Source organism: Hypanus sabinus, chromosome 6 (genome assembly GCF_030144855.1).
Source record: "Hypanus sabinus isolate sHypSab1 chromosome 6, sHypSab1.hap1, whole genome shotgun sequence".
Lineage (NCBI taxonomy): Eukaryota > Metazoa > Chordata > Chondrichthyes > Myliobatiformes > Dasyatidae > Hypanus > Hypanus sabinus.
Window position 1 is genome coordinate 69,958,224 of NC_082711.1, and position 21,279 is coordinate 69,979,502.

Sequence of the window (21,279 nt, forward strand, 5' to 3'; positions counted from 1 at the left end):
TGTCATATTAAATTTTGTAAAATATTGGATGAACGTCTGGAGGGTAAAATGACAATTTAACTCTTTCTGAACCATTAGCATGGTGGAGGTCAGTCTGCCTGTCAGTAAGCAATGTTTGCAGAGTGTTTGTACTAGGTCTGTAAATGACTGAGTGTCTGTTGGTCACTGACAGCTAGGTTGATGGATTCTTTATTAGTGCCTGTCTGCTTTCAGGTTTATCACTTAATGTTCTTTTACAAGTCCGAGGAATATCGTGTCTAAATCGCAATGGTGAAGAATGGAAGATGAAAAGTGTCTAATTGATTTGAGGGTATGCCGAGTTCTGTTGATGCCCATGTGTTGTTTGAATCAAAGAAACCAGGCTGAGTTAGTGGCGTGAAAACAAGAGATCAAAGAGTTTGTCTGTTTCTGAGTCTCTCTATGGTTGTGAAAGTCGCAATTAGTGGGGTGCTTTTCCTGGGTTTGTTAGACTTTGCCTGGTGATCGGTGCCCAGAATAAGGGCCAGTTTCACAAGTGAGTCAGAATTCAGAGATCCCCCAACAACAGGAACAATCAAGTGGTGACTAAGAATTGTGAGCCCTGAAATCTTTGTGACTTACTAGGTAGTATTTTGTGTGGTTTATTTGTGTTTTCTATTTTACGATAACAAATTAGGCCAAAGTTACTTTGTTGTGCTTGTAACCTTATTACCATATCAGCTGGATACTCAAAATTCTGTGCCTGATTAACCCAGACCATTAGATTATCCAGTAAAACAGTTCATTGTAGATGTCAACATACATGCCATTTACGACATATAATTCAGAGGATTACAAGTTGGCTCTCTGATCCCAGGAATTTGATAGAGGGAAAATTGTGCAAAGATGTATGGAGATCCAGAAATACAACTTGTTCTCCACCTAAAAGTGATGCTCTCAACTAAAAAATTCAGTCCAATATCTGAACTACTCGATCTCCAGGATGTACAGTCGTCTAATCATTTTTGAATAATGAACTAATGACCTTTGAACAAAGAATTTGAAAATCAGGATTGCTTTATGGTATGCACAATAACTTGTCCATGTAATTATACCTGCTTAATTTCATTCCTATCAGCTTAGAGCAGGAGCTAAGAATTTTAAGGCGATGCAATTTTCAATCACATTCTATAGCTCACTATTCATATTCACGGAGCCTGCATTCAGCTCCAGTCTCACTTCCTTTCTGTTTTCTTTCTACATTTAGTAATTTTACAACTATATTTAAAAATTTCACCCTCCATTAACTATAATTTTACTGTAGCTAAACCAATTACCGTTCGCCATCATCCTTCATCAAAACAGTTCCCTGCTTACATTCTGGTCAATCTTTCCACTATATTTTCTCTCAAGAGGCAGCCTCGTTAAATTTCCATCAACAACCTCAACTGATTATTTGAAATTGAGGTGCTTGTATTGGAGGGAATGCAACAGCCATTGCACACGAAGTACAATGGAGCTAGATAGTTTGCAAACCCAGTAAAATTACCCCTATTTCTGCATAAATATGGGAAATAATGTGATCAGAGCTTCACGCGTCCTAAAACTAGATAAAGCGAACCCAATTAAGTAAGTAACACAAAAGTGTTACACTTGTTCATTTATTTATTGAGAAAAATTAACTAATATTACATGTATTTGTTGGAAAATGTACGTGAACCTTTGCTTTCATTAACTGGTGTGACCCCTCTTGTACAGCAATAACTTCAACCAAATGCTTCCGGCTAACTGTTGATCAGTCCTGGAAGAACTTTAGGCCATTTCTCCTTACAAAACTGCTCCAACTCTGGGATGTCGGTGGGCTTCCTTGCATGAACTGCTTGCTTCAGTTCCTTCTACAATGTTTCTATAGGATTAAGGTCAAGGATTTGACTCGGTCATTCCAAAACATGAGTTTTCTTCTTTTTTAACCCATTCTGTTGTTGATTTACTATTTTCTTTTGGATCATTGTCCTGTTGCATTATCCAGCTTCTATTAAGCCTCAGGTGATGGACTATAACGCTGACATTCTCCTGTAAAATGCCTTGATACAATTGTGAATTCATTGTTCCCGCAACGACTGCAAGCTGTCCAGGCTGAGGCAGCAAAACAGCCCCAAACCATAATGCTCCTTCCACCTTGATTCACAGTTGGGATGAGGTTTTGGTGTTGGTGTGCAGTGCCCTTTTTCCTCCAAACATATCAATGTGCATTTCTGCCAAAAATGTTCAACTTCTGTCTCATCTGTCCACAGAACATTCTCCCAGAAATGCTGTAGAACATTCATGTGGTCTTTTAGAAACTTGAGATGTGCAGCAATGCTTTTTCTGGAGAGCAATGGTTTCCTCTGAGGTATCCTTCCACAAACACCATCCTTGTTCAGTGTTTTTCTTATAGTGGACATTTGAACAGAGACTTTAGCAAGTTCTTGAGATTTCTGCAGGTCTTTTGCTGTTACCCTTGAGTTTTTTTCACCTTCTTCAGTATTGCACGTTGAGCTCTTGGTGTGATCTTTGCAGGATGCCCACTCCTATGGAGAGTAGCAACAATACTGAGTTTCCTCCATTTGTAGACAGTTTCTCTTACTGTGGACCGATGAACACTCAGGTCTTTAGAAATGCTTTTGTAGCCTTTTCCAGCTTCATGCATCTCTAGAATTTTTCTTCTAAGGTCATCTGAAAGTTGTTTTGATCGAAGCATGTGCACATAAGCTTTCTTGAGGAGAGCAGGTTCTGTCAGTAACCTGACTTTGTGTGTCTTTTTTTTATATATAAGGGCAGGGCCCTTACAACTCACACCTCCAATTTCATCTCATTGATTGACTCCAAATAGCTTTTGTAGAAGGCATTACCCCCAGAGGTTCACATATTTTTTTCCAACAAATACATGCAATTTTGTATCATTTTTCTAAATAAATAAAAGAACGCATATTATCTTTTTCACATTATTTATTTAAATTGGTTTCTCCTTACCTAATTTTAGGACTTATGTGAAGATCTGATCACATTTTAGGTCATACTTATGCAGAAATAGAGGAAATTCCACAGGGAACTTTCTAGCACTACTGTAAATAATCAGGAACTAGCTTTGGTGATGTGGATGAGGGGGAGTAGGCACAAGTGCCATGGTTGAAAGAAGCTGTGGAACAGGGGCCAGTGGTGGAAGGGGGCAGGAATACCTCTCAAGAACTTACCATAACTCCAGATATCACTCTGATGGGTAAAAGTCCTATGAAGGATTGATTCCAATGCCATCCATTTGATAGGTAACTACGGGGAAGAGAAAAACAGTTTGATACTTTACTGCAAGAGAAAAGATTTTTGCTAATCATAAAATCAGAGTTGTCCACACAGAAAGGGCCCCTTTGGCCTGCCTGGCAATACAAACTCTTTAGCTCATTGACACTAATCCTATTTGCCTGCGTTAGGTCCTTATCCTTCTACGGCCTGCCTATTTAAGTGCCTGTGTAAATGTCTCCTAAGTATAATGATCTCATCACCTTTGGCAGGGAGTTACTGATATCAATCTTCCTCTCACCTTAAACCTATGCCCTGGGAAAGAGATTTTGAATATCCACCCTACCTGTGCCTCTGATAATATTATATAGGTCCCAGGGTGTTACTTAGCCTCCTGTGCTCAGCCCAGGCATCACACTGGAGAACCTCCACAACTCCTGCTCTAGCACAACCATCACCTTCCCACTGTGTGGTTACCAGAGCTGCATACAACAGTCCAAGTGTGGTCCAACTAGTGCTTTGTAAAGTTGCAAAATAACATGATAACTTTTATATTCTTTACACTGACCTACCTGTATGAGGGCAAGCATGCCATATACGTCTTCATTACCCTATCTGAACAACTGTAGGAAAGACGAGGAAGCTTTCAAGAGGGTGCAGAGGAGATTGCCTGGATGAGACAGCATGTCTTATGAGGACAACTGGGGCTTTTCTCTTTGGACGAAGGAGAATGAGAGGTGACTTGATAAGAGACATACAAGACAATGAACCAACCACCGGCAGAGTAGACAGCTAGTACCATTTTCCCATGACAGCAATGGCTAATATGAGAGGATGGCTGTCAGAAGTTAACTTCTAATTTAGAAGTGTTGAGCACATGAAACGTGCTATCAGGGGTGGCGGTAGAGGCCAGATATATTAATGGTATTGAAGAGACTCTTGGATGGGCACATGGCTGAAAGAAAATGGAGGGTTATGTGTTCGAAAACCTGCACTGTGCTGTACTGTTCTATGTTCTATTATACAACTGTAAAATCCTTTTAATATCAATTGGTAAATAACATGTGGAGTATGGTTGTAGGGGTAAGAACCGTGAGGGTTAGTAACTAGTAAATAGGGATGTGGATTGTGCTAACATACAAACAGGGAACCTGAGACAAAACCCAGAAGTGGAGACAGGGAATACAGCAATGAAAACAAAGGTTCAGGAGTTTCATTCATTATGTTATACCATGCACCCACTGTTATAATGGAAAATCGGATTTACTGTTACACCTGTGGACAATCTTACTCTGTAATCAGGACCCAGTCTGTTAATTAAGTCTTCCTATAGCCACCATTCTGTTATGAAAATCTAGTTTTACTGGTAATCTCATCAACTGAGAATGTAGAAGCTCTACCAAATTCATGCTCAGGTTGGCCAGCTTTGACTGGTCTCCAGGCGTGCTCCAGTTTTCAATAAATTGCCCAATTCCATGTGATCTTTCAGTTTGCTCCTATAGCATTACACAAAAAGCCACAGACAGTGATGATTTGAATACTTGCTTGCCTTTTACTGAGCTGTTTAACTTCTTTTTCACCTGCTCACATATCACACACATGCTCACAAATACAGTAATCCTTAATAATTTAAATGATTAAAGTGTAAAATACCAGAAACTAAAAAAAAATCAACTTGTTCACAAGCTTAAGACGACTAGGGTAATCATTTAACATTAGACATTAACAAGATAGCTCAAGAAGCATACAGAATATTAAAGGCGCACATGTATTGTGCAGAGGTACAATTTTATCTTCATTGAGGATCAAGTCAGAGAGCCTGCTTGCAAGATGGATTGTGTTTAATCATTAAAAATGCAATACTGAAAAGCCGCTTACATAAATATTGAATTGCCTCCAGTTCTTTGTTTTATTAAAGAGGTAATGATATGACACTTTTGATTAGCAGCGCTGTAAAAATCCACTCACTTCTGAACTTCCTTTAACCTACAATATTAAATTACAACCAGAATTCTGCTACCTATTCTGCTCCTTTTCCACGAAATCCTGATCCATCCCAAGGCTTTGGAATAATCACCTTCTAATCCTAAACGATTCCACTACCAACATGCATTGTGGCTGTATCTTTTTATAGCTGAACACGTGGCCTCCATGATCATCAATCATTTAGCAACACCTGTGCACAACTTGATCCTACGACACACAGAACAAGGCTCTTACTTTGCCACCATCCTCATGGTATTCTTTTTCATCCACATCCAAGAGTCTGGCAAGTCCAAAGTCTGTAATCTTTATGTGCTGGGGTGACTTTACCAGAACATTCCGAGCCGCCAAATCCCGGTGTACCAACCGCCGCTCCTCCAAGTAGCTCATTCCCTGTGTTTGAAAATAATACATCTTAGTGTTTATAATCAACTCCACATTGCATTAATTTATTCTCCATTAGCCTCATTAATTTCTCATGTACATTTTTTCAAACTACTGTTTTGCTCATTTACACTTCCCTTATTTAAGAGAGCAACATTACCTGAGCCTTATTCCTATGGTCCTTCTGCTTAGACTCCTAAGCAAGCATTAGAGAAGGGCGTGTATGACATGACCACCCAATGTCAAGTCGTTGTTGTTCCTTTTCACGCCCTGCGGTGCATTTTCTGCCATTTCCTTCACACTCGTCTGCTTTTTAACAAGGCTGAGTTGCTGGCACGAAACTGAACCCAGCACGAATGGAAAGTGTGCAAGAGGTCAGATTCAAACCCAGGACCATTCTCCTTGAATGTTGGTGCTGACTGCAACGCCAGTCAAGTAAAGACTGGTAAATTCCCTAGGCTGATGGTCTATACCCAACAGCCCTAACAAAAGATTGCTGTGGAAATGGTGCATGCAAGTTCCCTACATGTACTGGCAGATTTGGAAAATAGCAAAATTAACACCACTATTCATATAAGAGGAAGGAATGAGAAAATTAGGAAACTGCCAAATAATTAGTCTGATATCTGTTGCTAGGAACTTCTAAATTGATTAGACAGGAATAGGAAACACAAAATCGCAATATGATTAAGTAGAATCAACATGATATTATGAAAAACAAATTGCGTTTGATAAGCTTATTTGAATAAATATGGTAGATTTGAGGAAATCTGTTCTTTCCAAAAAGAATGCCACACAATAGCTTGTCAATGAAAGAATTTATAACTTTAATATATTAAAAATGGAAGATTGATGCAAGCAGAAAGCAGAGAGTGGGAGTTGAGTGGGTAGTTTTCATGATGCAGTCAAGTATTAGTCGGGTAAGAGGGTCAGTGCTGAGGCCACACTGCTTACAATCCACTGGATCGCACGGTATCACAACGCCTTACAGTACCAGTGACCTGGGTTCAATTTCTGCTGCGCTGCATTCTCATTGTGACTGTGTGGCTTTCCTCTGGGTGCTCTGGTTTCCTCTCACAGTACAAAGATGTCCCGGTTGGTAGGTTAATTGGCCATTGTAAATTGGCTAGGATAAAGTTGTGGGATGGCTGGGTGGCTCAGCTCGAAGGACTGTAAGACCCTATTCTGCATTGTATCTCAATAAATAAGAAAACTAAAAACACAGGAAGGAAACAACTTGAACATTTGAAACATAGAAAACCTACAGCACAATACAGGCCCTTCAGCCCACAAAGCTGTGCCAAACATGTCTCTACCTTAGAAATTACTAGGCTTACCCTTAGCCCTCTATTTTTCTAAGCTCCATGTACCTATCCAAAAGTCTCTTAAAAGACCCTATCGTTTCTGCCTCCACCACCGTTGCTGACAGCCCATTCCACACACTCACCACTCCCTGAGAAAAAAAAACTTAACCCTGACATCTCCTCTGTACCTACTTCCCAGCACCTTAAACCTGTGTCCTATTGTGGCAACCATTTCAGCCCTGGGAAAAAGCCTCAGACTCTCCACATGATCAATGCCTCTCATCATCTTGTACACCTCTATCAGGTGACCTCTCATCCTCCGTCACTCCAAGGAGAAAATGCCGAGTCCACTCTTTTCTTTCTTTCTTTCTAAATCTTTTTATTAATATTAGTAATATGGACAGAATACAAATGATATATTGATAAAGAAATTACCAACATACAAATTCCATTACATATGAAAAAAAACATACATAATAGTTACAATATAAATGAGTTTACCAAGACATAAGCCATAAAATATATGTATGAACATAGTAAATCTAAATATTTCATAATGTATGATATAAAGGGAACAGAAAAAAGAAAAAAAAACAAAAAAAATTATATAATGCAAAACTAGCTAATCTAATCTAATAACTATAACTAATAAGTAATATAGAAGCAAAAAGAAGCAAAAAAAAGAGAGGAAAAAAAAGGGGGCTGTTTATAATATCTCACAAAAATAAGTATTCATCAATGCCGTCACTTCCGGTCCTCTCAAAATACATAAGCTAAAAGCTGGGAAATCAAATGAACTTGGCACAGGGTCATATTACATCATATGAAAATGTTGAATAAATGGTCTCCATAACTTTTCAAATTTAATAGAAGTCTCAAAGGTACCACTTCTAATTTTTTCTAAATTTAAACATAACAAAGTTTGAGAGAACCAATTAAATACAGTGGGAGGATTAATTTCTTTCCAATTCAACAATATAGATCTTCTAGCCATCAGAGTTAGAAATGCAATCATTCGACGAGCAGAAGAAGATAAATGCAGTGAGTCTAACATTGGTAAACCAAAAATTGCGGTAATAGGATGAGGTTGTAAATTGATATTCAAAACCGCAGAAATAATATCAAAAATATCTTTCCAATATTTATCCAAAAATGAACACGACCAAAACATATGAGTTAAAGATGCAATTTCAGAATGACATCTATCACAAATAGGACTAATATGAGAGTAAAAATGAGCTAATTTACCCTGGGACATATGGGCCCTATGTACGACCTTAAATTGTATTAATGAATGTTTGGCACGTAACGATGATGTATTAACTAATTGAAGAATTCTATCCCAATTCTCACTAGAAATACTAAGACTAAGCTCTCTTTCCCAATCCTTTTTAGTCTTAAAAAGAGGCTCTGAACGTATCTTCATAATTATATTATAAAGTTTTGAAATAAGCCCTTTTTGAAAAGGGTCTAATTCAAATAAACTCTCCAAAATATCTGAAGGCACAAAATTTGGAAACGTAGAGAGTACAGAACTTAAAAAATGTCTAATCTGTAAATATCTAAAAAAATGAAATCTAGGCAAGTTATATTTGTTGGATAATTGCTCAAAAGACATGAAACAATTGTCTAAAAATAAATCAGAAAATCTTAGTAATCCCTTAGTTTTCCAAGCCGAATAAACTTGATCTATAATGGAAGGGTGAAAAAAACAATGAGACTATTTAAAACGAATTGAGTCAACCCAAAAAATCTCCAAAATTGAAACCATATACGCAAAGTATGTTTAACTATCGGGTTGTCAATTTGTTTCGGCAATTTAGAAAGAGCAAAAGGGAGAGAAGTCCCTAAAATAGAACCCAGAGCATAAGCTGATACCGATTTAGTTTCTAAACTCACCCAACAAGGGCCAAAAGATCCACCCCCATCTTTCAACCAACATAACAAATATCTAATATTAACTGCCCAATAGTAAAATCTGAAATTAGGTAATGCTAACCCGCCTTCCTTTTTTGTCTTCTGTAAATATGTTTTACCTAACCTGGGATTTTTATACTGCCATATATATGAAGAAATTTTAGAGTCAACATTAGTAAAAAAAGATTTCGGGATAAAAATTGGTATCGCTTGAAAAATATATAAAAACTCAGGTAAAATAACCATCTTAACAGCATTAATCCTACCTATTAGGGATAAAGATAAAGGTGACCACTTAGAAAACAAACCTTTAATCTGATCAATTAAGGGTAAAAAATTAAATCTAAATAAATCTTTATGGTTTTTTGTGATTTTGATCCCTAAATAAGTAAAAGAGTCATTAACTAATTTAAAAGGTAAATTTCCATAAATTGGGACCCGTTTATTCAACGGAAACAATTCACTTTTATTAAGGTTTAACTTATACCCAGAAAACTCACTAAATTGAGCCAATAATGATAAAACTGCTGGAATGGATTTCTCTGGGTTAGAAATGAATAGTAATAAATCATCTGCATACAAAGATAACTTATGAATATCTGTCCCACGATTAATACCCAAAATATCTGGTGATTGTCTGATGGCAATTGCCAAAGGTTCTAAGGCAATGTTAAATAGTAATGGACTAAGAGGACATGCTTGTCTAGTGCCCCGAAATAGGAGAAAAAAGGGAGATCTTTGATTATTGGTAAACACTGAGGCTACTGGAGTATGATAAATCAATTTGATCCATGATATAAATATCGGACTAAACTTCTCCAACACATTAAATAAGTAAGGCCATTCAACTCTATCAAATGCTTTCTCCGCATCTAATGAAATCACGCATTCTGAAGTGTCATGTGAGGGAGTATAAACAATATTCAACAATCTCATAATGTTAAAAAAATAATGATTTTTAATAAAACCAGTTTGATCATCTGAAATAACTTTGGGTAATACCTTCTTCAATCCAGATGCCAGTAACTTGGAAAAAATCTTGGAGTCTACATTCAATAAAGATATAGGTCTATAAGAAGCACAGTTAGTAGGGTCTTTATCTTTCTTCAATATTAGAGAAATGGAAGCTCTATAAAAAGATTGTGGCAAATTCCCCAATCTAATGGCTTCCTCAAAAACCTTACCTAACCAAGGGGAAAGAGTAGCAGAAAAAATTTTAAAAAAATTCAACTGTATAACCATCTGGACCCGGTACTTTCCCAGAATTCATTGAGGAAATAGCCCCCTTAATTTCTACATCCGTAATAGGAGTATCCAATATCAAAAGATCATCAGATGATAATCTTGGAAAATTTAATTTCCCAAGAAAATCAGACATGGTATTATGATCTTGAGGAAATTCAGATTGATACAGGGAGGTTTAGAAATCTTGAAATGCCTTATTTATCTCATCATGATTAACTGTCAGATTCCCATTCTGCTGACCAATCTTAGTGATTTGACGTTTAACCAAAGCATTCTTCAATTGACTAGCTAACAGTTTACCAGATTTATCACTATGTATATAAAAATCAGATTTAGTTTTCATTAATTGATTTTCAATCGAGGATGTAAGTAATAAACTATGTTCCATTTGAAGTTCAACCCTTTGTTTGTAAAGCTCCTTACTAGGAGCAATCGAATATTTCTTATCAATCTCTTTAATTTTATCAACCAATAAAAGAGTTTCCATCTTAGTACGTTTCCTCAAACCAACAGAATAAGAAATAATCTGTCCACGTATATACGCTTTAAAAGTGTCCCAAAGTGTTCCGCAGGAAATATCATCTGTAGAATTAGTTGAAAAGAAGAAGTCGATCTGCTCCTCCATAAATTTTATAAAGTCAGAGTCTTGCAACAAGGTAGAGTCAAATCGCCATTGTCTAGCATTAGAAGCTGTATCTGTAAATTTCATAGAAAGTAATAATGGAGCATGATCAGAGATAGCTATAATATCATAGTTACAACCGATTACCAATGGAATAAAACAAGAGTCTACAAAAAATAATCAATTCTCGAATAAGAGTGATAAACATGTGAGAAAAAAGAAAACTCTTTGTCATTAGGATGCCGGAATCTCCAAATATCAAAAACTCCATTGTCAGTCAAAAAAGAGTTAATACAAGTGGCCGACTTATTAGGTAAAGTCTGAATAGATAAAGATTTATCCATCAGAGGATTTAAACAACAATTAAAGTCACCACCCATTATTAACTTATATTCGTTTAGATTGGGTAAAGAAGTAAATAAAGACTTAAAAAAGTCAGGACAATCCACATTTGGAGCATAAACATTAACCAAAGCAACCTTTTTATTACAAAGAAAACCCGTAATTAACAAAAATCTGCCATTCGGATCCAAAAAAATATCAGGTTGAACAAATGAAATAGAGGAGTCAATAAAAATTGAAACTCCTTTTACTTTAGCATTCGAATTTGCGTGATACCGTTGACCCCGCCAAAATCTAAAAAAACGAAATTTGTCCTCCTTCCTCACATGAGTTTCTTGTACAAAAATGATATGAGCATTAAGTCTTTGGAATACTTTGAAAATCTTCTTTCGTTTAATTGGATGATTTAAACCATTAGTATTCCAAGACACAAAATTAATGGTCTGAGCCATAATTCTATAATCAACCCTTTGGTATAGAAAGGGTTAACCAACTTATAAACTCTTGCACCCGGAAGAGGAACAAAAGTAATGAGAAGACCTGGAAGTGATGACAACACAGACATATTTGAAGTTCAAAAACAGCCCAACTAAAAAAACTGACACAAACTGGTACAAAAAAAAATAGAATTAGAAAACAGACCATCCCCCACCCCCCAAGAAAAAGAGAAAAAGCCAAAATATGACTTAAAAAGGGAAAAAGTAAGACTAATCCTACCCCCATGTCAGCTGAAGAACACCATATATAAAGGATATATATAAAAGAATCACTATAATAAAAACCATATTTCTATGTATAGTTAGTTGCAAAAAGAATAAAAATAAAATCACTAAAAAAATCATAAATCGGGCTCTAGCCCAGACAAAACAAAAAATATTTAAGCTATGATAAGGAATGCATTGTACGGAAGAGACGAAAAAAATAAAAACATAACGCCATCTTAAGCAAAACCAAAAATCTTTTTCAAAAAACCATCTTAATCAAAGAAAAATTCACCTTTAAAGAATTAAAAATATACCTTCGAAGGAACAAAGTTAATGGACAAGTATGTAGTTAAATGATTAAAGTGTATAAGGCAAAACAATTAATATGACGCAAACACACTTTAACTTAAGTATAAAGTATAGGATGAACCTACACCAATAACCAGATTTTAATTCTGGTTTAAGAGATCGAGAACCATCTTACACGATCAGAATCGTTCATTTATTAGAGACTGGTGTCTGTAGCAGTAGGGAAGTTCTCCTCCAGATATTTTCTCACTTCTGAAGTTGAAATGAAAACCTGTCGTGGAGCATTCGACGGAGAAATTCGGAGCTTCGCAGGGTATAGAAGCGCAGGTTTCAGATCTTTCTCATAACATTCAGCCATCAACGGTTTAAAAAGAAGCCTTCTTTTTAAAAGGTCAGGACTAAAGTCTTCGACCAGGCGGAAGCAAAATTCTTTGAATTTAATCATTCCTGCTCGACGAGCTGCTCTTATAAGTTGTTCTTTGTCATGTACATAATGGAACTGGACAATTACCACCGAAGGTTTGTCTGTAGCACTCGGTGATCGACGCCGAATTCTATGTGCCCGATCCAATAAAGGGGGGTTATTCGGGAAAATCATCGGAAACGCTTCTTTTAAAAGTTGAGCAAAATATTTCGAAGGGTCATCTTTTTCTATGCCGTCTGGAAGACCAAGTATACGTAAGTTCTGTCTTCTGGACCGATTCTCAAAATCGTCACTCTTGGCTTTAAGGGCTTCCATCAGCTTAATGGTTGAAATTAAATCCTGTTGCAGTTTTTCAATAGTCAAATCTCGCTTCCGAGCATCTTCTTGCAAAGACGCAATAATTACTAAATCCGTCTTAACCATGTACTCTTGAAAAGCCTTTATATTTTCTTTAAAAAAATTGTAGTTCAGCAAATTTTTTATCCAAAACCTCCATAAACAATTCAAAAGTTAATTGAGTTTGTTGTGGCGGAGCCTGCTTTTTTCCGTTACCATTCGGATTGCGTCCGGGATCCCGTTCCTTAGACCTGAGAGACATTTCTGTTTGCATATCTTCAAAAGTTCACAACAAACTCTTGGCAGTAAATCAAAAAAAAATTAACAAAGAAACTTTCGGTATAGGTAAAAATAAGCTGAATAAGGGTGATCAAAGGTTAAAAAAAGTAAAGGTTATGGAGCGAATCCAAAACAGTACTCACTCCATGAGCGTCTCCAGCTGACTCCCCGAGTCCACTCAACCTGTTCACATAAGGCATGCTCCCCAATCCTCTAACACCCTTTCTATGGCTTCCACATCCTTCCTGTCGTGAAGCGACCCAGAACTGAGCATAGTACTCCAAGTGGGGTCTGACCAGGATCCTATATAGATGCAACAATACCTCTTGGCCCCTAAATTCAATTCCACGATTGATGAAGGCCAATACACCATATGCCTTCTTAACCACAGAGTTAACCTGCGCAGCTGCTTTGAACATCTTATGGACTCAGACCCCAAGATCCCTCTGATCCTCCACACTGCCAAGAGTCTAATATTATATTCTGCCACCATATTTGACCTACCAAAATGAACCACTTCACACTTATCTGGGTTGAACTCCATCTGCCACTTCTCAGCCCAGTTTTGCATCCTATCAATATCCCGCTGTAATCTCTGACAGCCCTCCACACTATCCACAACACCTCCAACCTTTGTGTCATCAGTAAATTTACTAACCCATCCCTCCACTTCCTCATCCAGTCATTTATAAAAATCACGAAGATTAAGAGTCCCAGAACAGATCCCAGGGCACACCACTGGTCACCCACCTCCATACAGAATATGACCCGTCTACAACCACTCTTTACCTTCTGGTGGAGAGCCAGTTCTGGATCCACAAAGCGATGTCTCCTTGGATCCCATGCCTCCTTACTTTCTCAACCAGCCTTGCATGGGGTACCTTATCAAATGCCTTGCTGAAATCCATATACAGTACATCTACCGCTCTACCTTCATCAATGTGTTTAGTCACACGCTCAAAAAATTCAATCAGGCTCATAAGGCACGATCTTCCCTTGACAAAACCATGCTGACTATTCCTAATCATATAATACCTCTCCAAATGTTCATAAATCCTGCCTCTCAGGATCTTCTCCATCAACTTGCCAAGCACTGAAGTAAGACTCACTGGTCCATAATATCCTGGGCTATCTCTACTCCCTTTCTTGAATAAAGGAACAACATCTGCAACATTCTGATCCTCCGGGACCTCTCCCATCCCCATTGATGATTCAAAGATCATCGCCAGAGGCTCAGCAATCTCCTCCCTTGCCTTGTCCAGGCGACTTAACCAACTTGATGCTTTCCAAGAACTCCAGCACATCCTCTCTCTTAGTACCTACATGCTCAAGGTTTTCAGTCTGCAGCAAGTCAGCACTGCAATCACCAAGATCCTTTTCCATAGTGAATACTAAAGTATTCATTAAGTACCACTGCTATTTCTTCCAGTTCCATAAACACTTTCCCACTGTCACACTTGATAGGTCTTAATTCTTTCACATCTTATCCTCTTGCTCTTCACATGCTTGTCGAATGCCTTAGGGTTTTCCTCAATCCTGCCCGCCAAGGCCTTCTCATGGCCCCTTCTGGCTCTCCTAATTTCTTTTTTAAGCTCCTTCCTGTTAGCCTTATAATCTTCTAGATCACTAACATTACCTAGTTTTTTGAACCATTTGTAAGCTTTTCTTTTCTTCTTTATTACAGCCTTTGTACACCTAAAAGGTGTAGGGTTCCTGTACCCTACCATAACTTCCCTGTCTCATTGGAACATATCTGTGCAGAACTCCACATAAATATCCCCTGAAGAAGCCACATTTCTTCCGTACTTTTCCATGAGAACATCTGTACCCAATTTAAGCTTCCAATTTACTTGTCTGTTCCTATCTCTCTCTAATGCTATTGTAAAGGAGATAGAATTATGATCACTATCTTCAAAATGCTCTCTCACTGAGAGATCTGACACCTGACCAGGTTCATTTCCCAATACCAAATCTCGCCTCTTGAAGGCTTATCTACATAATGTGTTAAGAAACCTTCCTGTACACACCTAACAAACTCCACCCCATCTAAACCCCTCACTCTAGGGAGATGTCAATCGACAATTGGGAGCTTAAAATCTCCCACCATGACAACTCTATAATTACACTTTTCCAGGATCTGTTTCCCTATCTGTTCCTCGATATCCCTGTTACTATTGGGCGGCCGATAAAAAACACCCAGTAAAGTTATTGATCCCTTGCTGTTCCCAACCTCCACCCACAGGGACTCCGTAGACAATCCCTCCATTTGGATTTGTTGAAGATTCTAAGTTAGTGGAAAGGTAAGCTGGGAGTAAGACAGAAAGAGGCCAGCCAGTTAAATAAGTGCATAAAAAGGTAGCAGGTGGGACTATTCATTCAGACAGGTGGAATAAACTGAAAGAAACAATTAATGCTGGTCTTTAACAAGGTTGGATTCAGGTCACAAAACCTGAAAATATTAACATTGGTGTCCAGCAGGCAAATTAAGTAGTAAGGAGGACATAACAGTTCAAAGTACGTTTATCATCAAAGTATGTGTACTATTTACAGCCTTGAGTATCATTTCCTCACAAGCAACCACAAAAAAAAAACCATTAGAACACATTGAAAAGAAGACCGTCAAACTTCTAGTGTGCAAAAGAAGGAACAAATCACACAAACAATAAAAAGTAAGCAAATAACATTCTGTTCTAAAGTTCACAGCCACAAAGCCAGTCATCATTGCAGGCAGTCCAGGAGCCCATTAGTTGCAGGCCACAGCATCAGTTCAGTGCAGAGACAAGTAAACGTCACTGAACTATGAGCTGAACACTTGCCTCTGGTTCCAAAACCCTGTCCTTTTCAATCTGGCCCAGAGCTTAAATTGGCCAAACCTCAGCTTGTTCCTCGCTCATGGACCCGCTCTCTGCCACGTCGATACATTGTCAGGCCCAGGCCCTACTGCCTCTATTTGGCTTGCACCCGATCCTGCCAATCTGACCCGGTGCTTAAATTGGTCAAACATTGTCTTGTTCTTTGCCCGGGCATGGCTATCTTGAGTCTGTCTTGTCTTGTATCTGCTGCTTCAAATTGGCCCGAAGTGCACTCCAGCAATGACTAAATATTGAATCATTCCTCCCTCTCAGGCTGGGCCCCACCACTCAGTTAGGAAGACTAATTTAATGTTATTACTAAAGAAATGGAAATAAAATATACAGAGTTAAATGTTTATCAGACATTGTTGAGGCCATATCAGGAGCACTTAGCACACTATTAGTTTCCTTAAACCTGTCTGAATGTGGAGAAGACCAAGGAAGTTATTGTGGACTTTAGGAAGGAGAAGATGAATCATCTCCCTCTGTGCCTATGTGCCTCCTCCTCAGAGAGAGTTAAGTGCACCATATTCCTGGAAGCTCACATCACAGACGACCTAACTTGGTCCTTCAATATCACTCCTGGCAAAGCAGCACTGCCACTTCCTGAGGAGATTGAGGCAAGCCAGGCTCACATCTTAACTGAATTTTACAGGAGTATCATTGAGAGTGTCCTGACAAGTTGTATCTTCATCTGGTATGGGAGCAGCAGAGCAAAGGTCCTCAAGACCCTACAAAGGACTGTGGGAATAGCTGACCGTAGAGACCTTCATCGGGGACGTTTATCCAGAGTGCTGCATAGGCAGGGCCCTCTTTGACGTTCTAGCATCAGGCAGGATAAAGACAAGAAAGGCCAGGATGGGAAGTAGCTTCTTCCCTCCAGTCATTAGGCTTCTGAACTCCCTGCGCATTGCATTCGAGGTGTCACTGGATAACTTGTACTATACCCTACAATATTTAATTTATGCACTTTTCTTTGTTTATCTATGCGCAATTCATTTGTAGATTAAATTCTTACTTTCATAAGTTATTGTGCTTTACACCCTGGTCCAGAGAAATGGTGTTTTGTTTGCAGTATACATGTTTATAATTAAATGGCAATAAACTTGACTTGACTGATTTAGGGAAAGATATAAATGACTTGGATCTATCAGTGCTTCAGTTCATGGTTTTATTTGAATTAAATCACCATTCCTCACAACCTGACCTATTTCTTTCCAAGACTTTAAAGCTGCACGGCCATTTATTTATTTCCAGCGGCCCGGTCTTCAACTAATCATTATTATTGATTTACTCTATTTTCTTTCCTACTACTCTTCCAATCTTGTCCCAGTTCAAGATCTTTCTATAAGTAAATGTGGGAATTAATGACACACCGGAACAATGCATTAACCTATTCAATATGTTTCTATCAATTTAATTTTTATTGTACTTCAAAATTGTGGACCACGCACTTCAGTTCAACACATCCCTTTACTGAGATCATTAAACTCCTCTAGTGTCACAACTGACTTGTGTAGATTTGTGCAGAAATTTTCAAATACTACTTTGTTGCCAGCAATCTGATTGCATACGTACCTTTGCTATCTGCACACACCAGTTGAGAAGATGCCGGGAGCCAGTATTTTCTTTGTTTTCCCGTATGTAGTCCAACAAACAACCAAAGGGCATCAGCTGTGTGACAAGTTGCACAGTTGAAGTGAGACAGATTCCCAGTAACCGACAAACATGGGGATGGTCAACACTGGCCATCACATATGCTTCCTGTAAAGAAAAAGCACATGAAGAATGATACCAGAGTCTTCTGTAGCCAGAAGGTTATATGGATACATAAAATTCCTTTTAAACATATCCATGTTAATATATATCATCTACATGTTGTGACATAAACAAAGCCATTCAAAAATTGTGGTCTTAACTTTCCAATATCTCTGTTAATCCTTACATTCACAAGTTGGACTGTGCACTAGAGACAGAGGTGAGTTTCCAACTACATTATTACCAAGATTCCTACATCACCTTGTATCATTGAACTTGTCCCATTCCCTTCAACACCTGCTGCTGAAAGCATTAACATTTGGCAATTTTATTCACATGTTGACCCATTTTACCATCTTCCACTCTCCAGAACTAGAACTCATTCAAAGCACTACTTTTTAAGAACTCTGTTTATATGGAGAGAAAAATGGAAGGCTAGCCCTTAAAATTATTTGCCCCACGTTTTGCTCACCCACTACTCCCAGATACAGAAACATCCAAATTTTAAAATGCATGTCCTGCTTTTCAAAACCTTGCACAAGCTCCCACTTGCCTCTCCATGTACCCCCTACTAATAACACCATTTGCTGAAATCCAGAATCCTCTACTGTAATCCCAATTTTGATCATTCCATTACTGTTTTAAGTTAAAACTGTGCAATTCACTCCCAAACCTCAGAACCTCTCTCTGTCCCTGTCTCTCTCTTTCAAAACTCTTCTTAAAACATAGCCTTGTGGTCTCAACAGGCACGTATTATCATTTGGGGCTTGATATAAGTTTGACATACAGCATCTTCGGCTATGGAACATTAAAGGCACTGTAATATTGCAACTATGGGATATTCGGAGTTTCCAGCTCAATGTTCAGCTCTCATAGATCAAGCAATTAGAGCGGAGTTTTTGTTCCTGTTCAACATTCATAAAATTAGGATTTGATTGAACTGTAATACTGTCTTTACAAAATAAACTGAAGGTTAACATATCATTCAACAAGGAAATAAATACAGTGACCACTCTTTTCAGGATAGAATGCTGCTCAAAAAATAATTGAAAACTTAAAATCTGCATGAAATTCAGTTAATTGCATTGGTAAAATAATTGGGCAAGGAATTAAGCTATTAATTCATCCTCTTTCCTAAGATGTGCTTCATTTTACACACTTTGTGAAGTTAAATACTTCAGGCTTTCTTCAAATTAATATATTTTCTAAACTATTTCAAATGCATAAACTTTGATTAATGTGCCATTAAACTCCAATTACCACCTTCAATTAATCTTTTGTGTTTTTTCCCTTCAAACACTGCTTTCAGGCCATCATTCTTTGTTCATTTTTGCTTATCCTGCAATCACTTACATTTGCACAATGACCTTGTTGAATTATGCCTGGCATTTCTAGATGTTCTCCTGGGATTTGTACTGTGGCATGAATTTTTGGAAAAACCATTGTCAGGTATATGAAGATTATAAGAATGGCTCTGTCTTATGATAATGTATTTCTTTGCATTAAAATTATTATTAATAACCACTCTGAGCCTTGGACTCGTCATCTTAGATAAATTGTTCCTTCTGTTGGCGAGTGATCTTGCAACATTTACCTCTAGCAGAACTGAAATCCTTGTACTTTTTAAAATGTCAGCATTGATTTCAAGCAGTAGTAGAACTATTATTTCTTGTAGAAGGCCATATAGAAACATGGTTCTTATTGGCCTCTGCAACTCAAAAGGTTCCCATCTTTTTTTAAAGCCATAATTGTACATAATTGTAATCGGTCACTGGCAAAACATTAGAGAACATAGCTGTGAATCAAAAACAAATTTTGAAATATTACATAGCACAAAAATGGCACAGAAAATGTTGAAAAGTCTTAATATCACAGTAATTAAAGTACCCTGTCTTTTCAACTCTCTCGCTGAACAGCAGCTCTCTCCTTGATCGATGGTTAACCAAGAAAATGCCTTTACATGCTATAGGACTGTAGAACATGCGCTCCCTAAGATTCAACCAATAAAACTCTGCAAATGGATTCTCATGGTTCAGGTTTGTCCTGCCTAAATAATATGGAAAGGATTTCTTCTGTTTGATTGCATCAAATCTATTAAGTACTTGGCCTATGTTATCAAAGACTCATCTAGCATCATAGGAAATGTAACCAATGCTTACAGGTGAAGCCAAAAAAAGTTATATAGGGAAAACCCAATCCTTCAGAAACATACACTTACATCAGCAAAAGAACTGGATGTGTAACGGTTATATGTGTTGAGTGATTGAAAAAGTATCATTATTAATTGTGCAACCCAAATGGTGATTTGTATCAGTATTAATATTACCAATATACTTGAATGACAAAATGGAAAGTGTATTACTTCAATAACATGTAATAATTGTCTTTGATTTCCTAACCAACAGACTACAATCAGTAAGGATAGGCTGCAATGCCTCTGCCATGATAATTTTTGTATTTCTTGATCTCTTCTCTCTGCCCCACTTTATTCCTTGAATGCCATTGACTACGTAGCCAGCTTCTGCTCTAAATCCATCTACAAGTTTACAGATGATGCCATCATTGTGAGCCATATCTCAAGTAACGAGCTGGAATACAGGAAGGTCTTAGAGAGCTTAGTAACACAGTGTCATGACAGCAACCTTTCCCTCATTGCCAGCAAAATTAAAGAGCTGGTCATTGACCAAGAAGGCCTGGAAGTAAGGGGGTGGGTGCTCTGTCTAGATCAATGGTGTTGAAGTTGAGCGCTTCAACTTCTAAGCAGTGAACATCGCCGGTCGCCTGTCCTGCTCCAAATATGTAGACGCCACTGTCAAGAAAGCTCACTAACGCCTCTACTTCCTCAGGAGACTGGGGAAATTCACTATGAACTCGTATCAATTTTTAATCAGTGCACTGTAGAAAGCATCCTGTCTGGATCCATCACATCTTGGTATGGCAACTGCTCTGCACATGATCACAAGAAGCTGCAGAAACAACTTATCACAACATAGAAATCAACCTTCTCTCCAGACACTATATTCTTCACTGCCTCAGTAAAGCAGCCTGCATAATCAAATTCTCCACCCCCTCTGGGCATTTTCTATTCTCCCCTTTTCCACTGGGCAGAAGATAAACAAGCCTGAAAGCAGGCCCCACAATCTACATCGTTACGATCTTGCACCTCACTGTTTACCTGCATTGCCCTTTGTCTGGTAACTACACACTTTATTCTGCATTGTTTTTTTTTCCATTGTGTTCTACCTCAACACACTGTGTAATAATTTGATCGTATGAACAGAATGCAAGACAAGCTTCTCACTGTATCTTGGTACATGTCATAATAAAGCAAATCCAATTCTTAATTTAAACTTCCATTGTGTTCCAATCACTTTGTTAGCTTCCTTTTCTCTGCAGCTTCTTGCTGTTCTATAACCTCTGATCCTTGTACTAAGTTGTGGATCCTTGCACATGCCCACGTTTCTACGTGCTACTCGAGCTGGATGAGTTGTAAGTGAATGAGTAAAAAAAGAAAAGAGAAGTGAGATTTTCACTCAACTTGCTGCTGGTTTTCTTCTTCATAACCAGTTTGCACTTTCTCACCAGC

At 38.0% G+C, this 21,279-nt stretch overlaps 1 protein-coding gene across 3 annotated transcripts in view; it reads right to left on the bottom strand.

Annotated features, from left to right (window-relative positions):
- egfra (epidermal growth factor receptor a (erythroblastic leukemia viral (v-erb-b) oncogene homolog, avian)) overlaps window positions 1–21,279 on the bottom strand; it is a 265,426-nt gene that overhangs the window by 11,268 nt on the left and 232,879 nt on the right. For all 3 annotated transcript variants that reach the window (XM_059972378.1, XM_059972377.1, XM_059972379.1), the window contains exons 20-22: window positions 17,514–17,699; window positions 5,455–5,610; window positions 3,192–3,267 (exon numbers count right to left, since the gene is read on the bottom strand). In XM_059972378.1, the coding sequence (XP_059828361.1) occupies window positions 3,192–3,267; window positions 5,455–5,610; window positions 17,514–17,699 (418 nt within the window). The remainder of the gene's footprint in view (window positions 1–3,191; window positions 3,268–5,454; window positions 5,611–17,513; window positions 17,700–21,279) is intronic.